At 38.3% G+C, this 9,175-nt stretch overlaps 1 protein-coding gene across 1 annotated transcript; it reads left to right on the forward strand.

The window, feature by feature from the left end:
- Positions 1-3,344: 3,344 nt before the first annotated feature.
- dclre1b (DNA cross-link repair 1B) lies at positions 3,345-8,518 on the forward strand. Its single transcript, XM_084721212.1, has 4 exons — positions 3,345-4,204; positions 5,759-5,924; positions 6,032-6,214; positions 7,233-8,518. Exons 1-4 carry the CDS (start codon positions 4,007-4,009, stop codon positions 8,516-8,518), a joined length of 1,833 nt encoding a protein of 610 aa, XP_084577338.1. The 5' UTR covers positions 3,345-4,006.
- The last annotated feature ends 657 nt before the right edge of the window (positions 8,519-9,175 follow it).

A 9,175-nucleotide genomic window follows, 5' to 3' on the forward strand; every position in this document is an offset into this window, starting at 1 on the left:
GACTGCAACTAACAGTTCTTTTCTTTATTGATTTATCTCTTGATTATTTTTACAATAAATTAATTGTTTAGTCTATAAAATGTCAAAAATACTCATCAAATTTCTCAAAGTGAAGTCTTAAAAATGCATCTTTAATCCAACCAAAACCCACAGACTCTTCACACAATCATATATGATAAATAATTGCAGAAAATCCTTACATTTAATATGCTGGAACAGTAAATATAGATTTTTTTTTGCTTGAAAAATTATTGACATTATTATCAGTTATCAAAACAGTTGCCAATTTTCAGTTCCCCCAACAGTCAGTTACAAATGTACCAGCCCAGCAGTTCACTTCAGCTCACTTCAGTTCCAACAGCCTGACACAGAAAAAAAAATAAAACAATACCATCCTGTCACCGTCCTCTGGCTCTGCTGGTTCAAACATGCTTGGATATGTCCAGTAAAGCTGCTAAACTAGCTCATAGTCGTGTTCAACACTGAGACAGCAGTGCGAACACGCCCCCAATGTTTCAGAGCAGAGAAAACAAGTTTTTCATGATTTTGAGACCTAATTCAATATACTTAGCATTTTTTTAATCATTCAAATTTGTCTGGGTGGTTAATAACATATTTCTGTGGTGTGACAAACTCAGAACACACATGTATTGTCGCTTTATAGTATCTTTAACAAAGATATATACATTTGAATATTCACAAGTTAAATAAATTTAAAATTTCATGAGATTAAATTTAATCTCACTGCTGTGAGTTCACTCAAATTAAGTCATGAATTTACTCATGAAATTAAATTTTTCAAAAGAAACTTTTTCAGGCATGTGATTGCATGAAATTGCTCTTCAGACAATTCTGTTACGTAGTTAAGTTGTAGTTTGTAGGGAAATTGCTGTGTCTTTCATTCATGTTAAGATATATCATGATTGTTTTCATAATGATGAAAACAATGATAAACATAATTAGGGTTATCAAATTCATTCCTGTACACTTAGTGAATTAAACTTAATATCATAAACTTACTGAGCTTGAATGTTTTCTCAAGTTCATTTAAATCAGTTGGTTTTCATTTTCAAAACTCATCAGACGACTTAAAATTTTCAACTCGATCAACTGACTCACATTTTTAGGGCAGCAGGGAACAACTTACATTTTTAAGTTGAACCAGCATAAAATGATTTACAGTGTGAGAGAAAAGATTTAAAAATACAGTGGGGTGACATGTCATTACTCTGAAAATCAACTTCAGCACCACACACTTGGAGTAAAACTATTTAATCACATACTAACTTGGCTCTTGACTGTATAAAGTGCTCGAGTACACAGTGTGAAACAATCTAAAGGACACCCAGCTGAGGAACTTATCAGAAAGCATGAGGCTGTGAACAGTAACAGGGGCTCCACCGATTTCCCTGACTGAGCTCGACCCACTCCTGTTCAGTTAATCACCAGCACAATGCTCTTCATCTGCAGCGTAAGGTTTCCACAGGGGCGTGTGCCTGTGTGTGTGTGTGTGTGTGTGTGTGTGTGTGCGTGTGTGTGTGTGCGTGTTGGGAGAGATAATTAACTGTAAAGCAGGGTATGATTAATGCGCCTCTGGGTACAAGGAGCGGACGCACGCTGTTTGATAACGCAGGAATGTGCAGCAATCCCAGGTATAATCCTGAAAAGTGAGCAGCGTGCAAACATGGGGGGATGGGGGGGGGGGGGCTATAATGAATCGCTGTCACCATAGCAACGCCCCCATTTAGAAGTACCCACCCCCCCTTTAGTGTATTTAAAAAATATATCATTTAGAAATATTGCAGATAGTTTGATGTGATAATGTTTAGGATAATTACATACAGGATTATTACGGTTTATAAAAGCATCAAGAGAGAAAGCAGTCCATTAATATCAGAATCAGAGAAACACTATTTTACTAACTGTATTGCATTTTGTTTATTTTCTGTAATAGAATAAAATAAATTATATATGTAAAGACTCACCCTGTAAGGGGAACAAAATAATAGTGTGATGTAGAGCTTAATAAATATATTGAAAGTATATTTTTGGTTTTTGAAATTAATTACAGTATATTCTAAAAAGAACATGAAATATGTAGGTTTTCCTGATTTTCTTTTTTTTTCTGACAAATAAACCTTTCAGAATCTTTCATAATATGTGCACTTTATAAATTAATGTTCTGTAGATACATTTTCTACTTCACACACACACACACACACACACACACACACACACACACACACACACACACACACACAATAAATAAATAAATAAATAAATCTATTAGTCATAAAACGGTTTCCTCTCTCTTGGCGCCATCTCCTGGAGAACAGAACGCAATTAGTCAATATTAGGAAGATGCTTTTTACTGTACTTTTTCTTTGTGTTAATGGCATTGTAGAGTCTTGGGTCTGACAAGGAAAAAAAACTAAAATTCTTTCTTAATCAGCCATATACAATACCATAATTTTTTTTTTTATTAGGTTGTTGCAAGCAGTCCTTTTTCTGGTATGGTTTGCCTCAGAGTCCCTCACTTCAGGGCTTAAGGTGATGGATGGTATTGTGAGTCCACTGCTTTTTGATCTTCTGTGTTTCATTTTGTTTTCACTCATGCTGCATTTTGTATATTCCTTTTTTTCTTGCCAAAATATCGGTGGGTTTTCCCCATACATGCATTAAAAAACGAAATATATCTGGATACCTATTTGTTGCAAGAAAAATACAGATGAAAAGACAGGGATGATAACAAGAACTGGCTTACTGATTTTATGTCAAAACGATTAAATAATGTAAACATTTCTATCATATCATTCTTTTTTTTTTTAACTTTTTATTTCCAACAATAGATGGTACAGACTACCAAAATAAAATAAAAAAACTTTTTTTTTTTTTCTTTTTTTCCCTTTTTTGTTTGTCTTGTTTTATGTTTGTTTGTTTTTTTTGTTGTTAATGCATCGCACCCTGTATGCTTCCATTTCTGTATATCAGTTTTATATCTATTTAGTCTTGACACCTTGAAGTTGTCAATATTAATTATATAGGGGAGGTATCTTTATAAGCCTTTTGGCTTCCAACCTCTCCTGCACAATGTTTTAATCTTTTGTTATTTTTTTGTCTTTGTATATATATATAATGTGCAAATAAAATAAAATAAAATAAAAAATAAAAATATCTTTATGTGACATTGTGTACATTTATACCGTCTCTTCCTATTATCAAGGTGTGCATTAAATTCTATATCCTCACAGTTCTTATTCTGTAAAATGTTATCAAAGGGGAAAAAATAAATATGCCAAAGTCAAAATGTATGATTTTCTTCGTTTTTTTTTAACATCTTTTAATCTTATCAGTTTTTTTTCCTGGTTGAAAAGTTTTCTCGTGCTGACATCTTTGTTGGTAGCCTAATCAAGCTGTTTTTCTTCTATCTTCGGATATTTTAATTCCGACAAGCATCCGTGGGATCAACCACAATACGACCTCCAGGTGGCAGCATCAGACAAACACCAGGATTTCAGCTACATTACAACTTCAGAGAAGAAGACGTCAGCTTGAACACAGAAATGGCGGGGCTCGTGAGCGGCTCTGCTAACAGCGCTGTAATTGCGAAACAACCGCCAGATGTTTGTGACATCGACAGCTGGACTGGAGAATTTTAAAGCGTGAAATAATGGCATCGCCAAGCAAGAACGAGCGAGATTGTAGCCAGAGAATGCTAACCACAGCTAGCCACACTGTGTTTAGCAACGTTAGCTAGCTACCAATGGAGTGACTTCTCTTTTATTGCCAACGCTGCATTAAAATATCCTTTGGGAGTGAGGCAGTGTCTTGCCTGTGCCATTCAACCGTAACTTCATTTCCGCAGCTGCTACTTTAAAGGGTCTGTTTGTGAGTCACCTGAGAACAAACATGAGAAGCAGTTAAACAACGGTCCCGGTCAGTCTGTTGTCGGTTAACGTACCTGCCCACCTGCACCACCGCTGCGTCTGAGAGATCCGGTGAAACCATGTCAGTCAACGGTAAAGTGATCCCGCATACCCCGCTGGCCGTGGACTTCTGGTATGTTCGGAAGTGTCCAGGGACCCGGCTTTTCTTTCTGTCTCACATGCACAGCGACCACACGATGGGTCTGACCTCCACCTGGAGCAACCGGCCGATCTACTGCTCCCCAACTACCGCCACTCTGCTCAGGCTCAAACTGCAGGTGAGGCCATGCATGTACTGTAGTGGAGGGACTGTTTATGTGGGTGAGAGTTGTGGAGGCTCATGGGAGCATTTGGTCACATATGTGCTTTGCTTCCTGGCAGAGCAGGAGTTTCGAAACTTTTTCATTCCAAGTTTCTTCAAATACCAAATTAGCTTATGGATGTGGTGCCCCTGCTGTAATAGGATAGATAGATAGATAGATAGATAGATAGATAGATAGATAATTTGCTGAGCCCCTCTTGAGAGCCTCCACTTTGAAAATCATGGGAGTAGATTAAACTTTATTGTCCCTGAGGCGAAATTTGTCTTGACCACCTTGTTACAGTCCAATGTTAAGTCTTTAAAAAAATCACAAGAACATCAAAAGAGTTTGTTATGATGCTACACAGTTGCTTCAAATGAAATCCTTTGACTTTGGCAGCCTAGAAAAGAAACCGTATGAATTTAAGAGCTTGTGTATTTCTGCTGCTTCATTCTGGGGTGCTGACTTTGGATTTTATTTTTCATTCAGAGTTAGTTTTGAAACATTTCATTATTTCTCGGGGCAGCCCAGATTCCCGTTGCTCTGCAAAGCCACTCTATTTCCTAGAAAGTTAATTAAATATTGTCTGAATTATTTTCAGTGCTCAAAACAGGTGGCACTGCAATCTGCTTTTACTTTGACAACACGTTTGTAATGACAAATACTAGACCTATTACAGACCCATGCCATGTGGAAGCTGGATTTGTCATGATACCAGAATTTTAAACTTAGATACAGCACTAGCATTATAAAACCATACTTGATACCTCTTTCAATACCAAGGCAAAGAGAAGTCTGCGGCATACAAAAAAATGATAATGTTTTTCTTTTTCTATGAACAGCCTGCACACGGTGCCAGAACAGAAAAAGTAACTGAGCCCTGTCTGGTTTTACTATACTGCATGCCAAATTTTGGCTGTACAATAAAGGCTGAAATGAAATACTCTGATACTATCAAATGTTAGTATTGTATTGTTTTTAAACATGTTGAATTTAAAAAGCATTGACAACCTTAGTGGAAGTATGACATAATCAGAACTGTATTTAAAATTCTAGTCAAGTTCTCAAAGGTAAAAATGTTAAGTATTTGGAGATAAATTGTAGGGAAATTAGAGCAGATGCACATTTGATGAACTGGCGCAGCCATTAAAAGGGCCTCTCAATTTTGAATATTCCTTCAGTATAATTTTAATATACAGGTGGACAACCAAGAAAATAAAACAGATTACAAATAATGTAGTCATGTTAGTAAGGTGTGGGGAAACTAAAATCCATCCAAGTTTTTGCTTTAGTTCATCACTTGACTGAGGGATTAGAGAAAGCAGATACAGAATATATATTATGTATTATTGCCAGATCATGTTAAACAGAATATTGGCCTTAACTTTGTAACTTTTTAAAATGTATTTCAGAGGAAAATTGGAATCATAACGTTTGAAGTGGTTGAAACAACAGAAGATATATTGCTGCATTCACCTGTTTTTATATTCAGAAATGTGTCTTCTGCCAACCTTTTCTGTCTCTGCTCAGGTGAAAGAGCAGTGGATCCATCCATTAGAGCTGGGTGAGCCATACCTGTTGCCACTGGATGACATCGGAAAGGAGAGGCTGACAGTAACACTGATAGATGCCAACCACTGTCCAGGGTCTGTCATGTTTCTCTTCGAGGGATATTTTGGCTCTATACTGTACACTGGTCAGTGTCACCATTCATATCATATGATGTACAGATATGAACAGGTACTATATTGAGAATGAAATCAGAGGAAGTAGGAGTCAGTATTGACACATTCTTAATTTCAGGTGACTTCAGATATACTCCCTCTATGCTGCGTGAGCCGTGCTTGAGGACAAACACCACTATAGATGTCTTGTACCTGGACAACACCAACTGTGACCCCAACCGTACCCTCCCCTCCAGACAGAGAGCCACTCAACAAATCAAAGAGATCATCCGCAGTCACCCCAACCACAACATTGTCATAGGTAATATTATACACACCATTCTACGCATGCATTATGTACTTTCTCCTTAGCAGGGTGAAAATATAGGTTCTCAGCATGGTCAAAATTTTATACATGGCTACCTCTCTTACAGTCTACAATTAAATTTTTTTTCTGTGATCTTACTTAATACTTATTTTAAGGGTGTGACAGCTGTTTTTTGTTTCTTTGACTCATCTTTCTATTGTTACAAACATGCATGACATATCCCAGGTGTGGGATAGAAGTGAAGAGAGAGTCTGGGATTACAAACCGGAGCAGAGCGAGCTCTCTGGTTCTCTGCAAACTCTGCTCCACCCTAGTTGCAAAATGTAGGTACATGTATTCAGTCCCTTTTTATTGGGCATCAGCCTTGCATTGACTCTTGTATAGTTAAAAAAATAAAAAATGAAATAAACATGTCTTTTGTTTGGCTAGAAATGTATTTTAATCTACGTAAATCTGTTTGTTAGTTAGATGAAAATACATTTATAGGAAAAAGAAAGAGAAGACAGTAATGTTATATAATATACATATGTGCATGTGTTTAGAGTGCATGGAGAAATCAAACTCGCCTGCAAGAAAATGTACAAAAAAAAACCCCAAGTGTTTGAAAAGTACAAAACACCTACAGTAGGGCTGGAAGGGTTTGAAAAAATATCTGTGGTTATTTTTTTTTTTATTATTATTTATTTATTTATTTATTTTTTATTTTTGTTTTTTGACTGATTTTGCTATAGGAATTGTGATAGGATTTGCAGTTTTAGAGGTAATAATAATTTTGATCATTCCCTCTGATCAATCAATATAATCTTGATTGCAAAAACATGATTGAGGATTAAATGATGATTACATTGATTTTTGTGGGGATCTATATTAAACAGAGACATTTTATTAACACTCTAGAATAAGTTTAAAGTAGAATTCCCTGTACTTAACTACTACTTTTCTTTTGCTCCCTGCACTTAGCAGAGAAATCTGAGACACAGACCCTCACAGTTTCTCTTGTGCTGCCTTGCAGGCCTGTATGCTCTGGGTAAGGAGTCGCTGCTGTCGGAGCTGGCGATGGAGTTTAAAACGTGGATTGAGGTGAGCATTGAGAGGATGGAGACCCTCAACGCCCTGGAGCTGCCTAACGTCTTTACCACTGAGCCAGGAGCCGGTCGAATCCGAGTTGTGGAGCAGTCATCGATCTGCTCTGCCTCTTTACACCAGTGGAACAAAGAAGAGCCCACTTTGGCCATCTTGCCCACGAGCAGGCCTCTGGTCTCTTTCCATCCCAACCTCCATGTGGTGCCCTACTCTGATCACTCCTCTTACCAGGAGCTGGAGGATTTTGTCTCTGCGCTTAAACCTACTTCTGTTGTACCCATTGTAGGAAACTACGTACCTGGAAGCCTCTCTGCCCTAGTGCCCAGCAGAAGACATCGTGAAATCCTGGTGCCTGAGTCAGTCCGACACTACATGTTGAGACAGCCTGAGAGCCACCCCAACTCATCAGCATGCAGCAGCCTTCGCCGCAGACATTTCCATCCTCTTGCTCCCAAAGGAGTGATATTTGAGTCTCCTGTAAGGGCATCCAGGATGCCAAGTGAAGAAGCCTGGGAGGCAGAGTGCCGGGAGCAGGATGCTTCTGAGGAGGAGATGGGCACAGAAAGTAGTGAACAGGACTCTGACTGCATCCTTATTGACCTGAGCAAGGACCTGACCCATAACAACCACAGAAAAGGCGCTGGAGACATGTGGAGCTTCAACATCGTCAGAAAAATGTCTGAAGATATGGTGATGGCAGAGTCTGTGCCATTCAGTCAGCTCACCCAGAGCAACTTTGCTCCAATGGAGATCCTGACAAATACCAGGGCCTTTTTGAAGCCTGTCAGGATCACAAGACAGCCTTTTGAAACTTGCACCAAAACATCAAACACTAGTCAGCATAACAGACGTGAAAATTCTCAAAACGACACACTGTCAAACAGTGACAGCATGAGTCAGCACAGCAGACATGGAATCGATCAGGATGGTGACATGACGGGTAATGACAGTAACAATCGTCAGCACAATGGAAATGGACCTGATCAGAATGCCAGTGTGACTTTATTGCAGAGCAGCCTCAACGATGGTTCCTGCTCTTCATCTCACTCCTCGACCAAGCTGCGGCAGGAGTATCTAGAGGAGCTTGAAAACAATATTTTAAAAGATCTCTCCTTCTCAGAGGAGGACATGAAGACATGGGGCCTCATGCTGATGAGACTTGTGCAACAGTTTCCCCTCCATCCAGTATATGATGCAAGAAGAGGTGGCAAATAATGTGCCTGATGTCTCTTTGCCTTGCTTAAGAGGCCTTTGTGTGTGTTTATATGTTAAGGTGAACACTTTACTGCTACCTTCCTTCTCTGTATTTTTTCCTGTTTTGTGCCTCCATTGTCCGTGGGTGGTCTGAAGTTTAGAAAAGCATACTAATGATCAAAAAGCCAGCAGTTTGTCATTGGACTGGATCTGTAAAGTATTGACTAAGCTTTGTCCTCACCTTTCATCACAGTAGCCTTGGCTTCTTTGATTTTGAAGCTTTCTGCAGTTAAAAAAATTATCATTTCTCCTGAAAACCAATTTCTCTTATTGTAACAGAAAAACGAATTCACAGCTTTTATTGACAGGTACATGATGTTTTGCAAGACACACAAGTAAGCCTTTTTTTTTTTTTTTTTTTTTTTTTTTTGCCTTGTGAACCAACTGTCTGAAACACTGGTCGCTTTTCTTTTGTTCTTAATCCTAGAGCAGTCTGAAAATGAGAGTCAGGATTTTTAAGTGCTTTGAAATATCAGTGGATAGAAGTTTTGCTGCAAAGTGAGTCAAAAGCCAAAATTCAAATTAATTCCGTTTTAGCCTAAAAGCTAAAACAAAGTAGGTGGGGAAAGCTTGAAAGCAGTCATGTTTTCGCCATTTGCAAGATCACCCTTTTTCAAT

Source organism: Lutjanus erythropterus, chromosome 6 (genome assembly GCF_056507025.1).
Source record: "Lutjanus erythropterus isolate fLutEry1 chromosome 6, fLutEry1.hap2, whole genome shotgun sequence".
Lineage (NCBI taxonomy): Eukaryota > Metazoa > Chordata > Actinopteri > Lutjaniformes > Lutjanidae > Lutjanus > Lutjanus erythropterus.

Excerpts from the sequence above, each read along its gene's own strand:
- dclre1b (XM_084721212.1), top strand. The coding sequence starts at position 4,007 with ATGTCAGTCAACGGTAAAGTGATCCCGCATACCCCGCTGGCCGTGGAC. Across the intron at positions 5,925-6,031 it reads TGGCTCTATACTGTACACTG|GTGACTTCAGATATACTCCC; the intron begins GTCAGTGTCACC and ends TCTTAATTTCAG. Across the intron at positions 6,215-7,232 it reads CAACCACAACATTGTCATAG|GCCTGTATGCTCTGGGTAAG; the intron begins GTAATATTATAC and ends GCTGCCTTGCAG.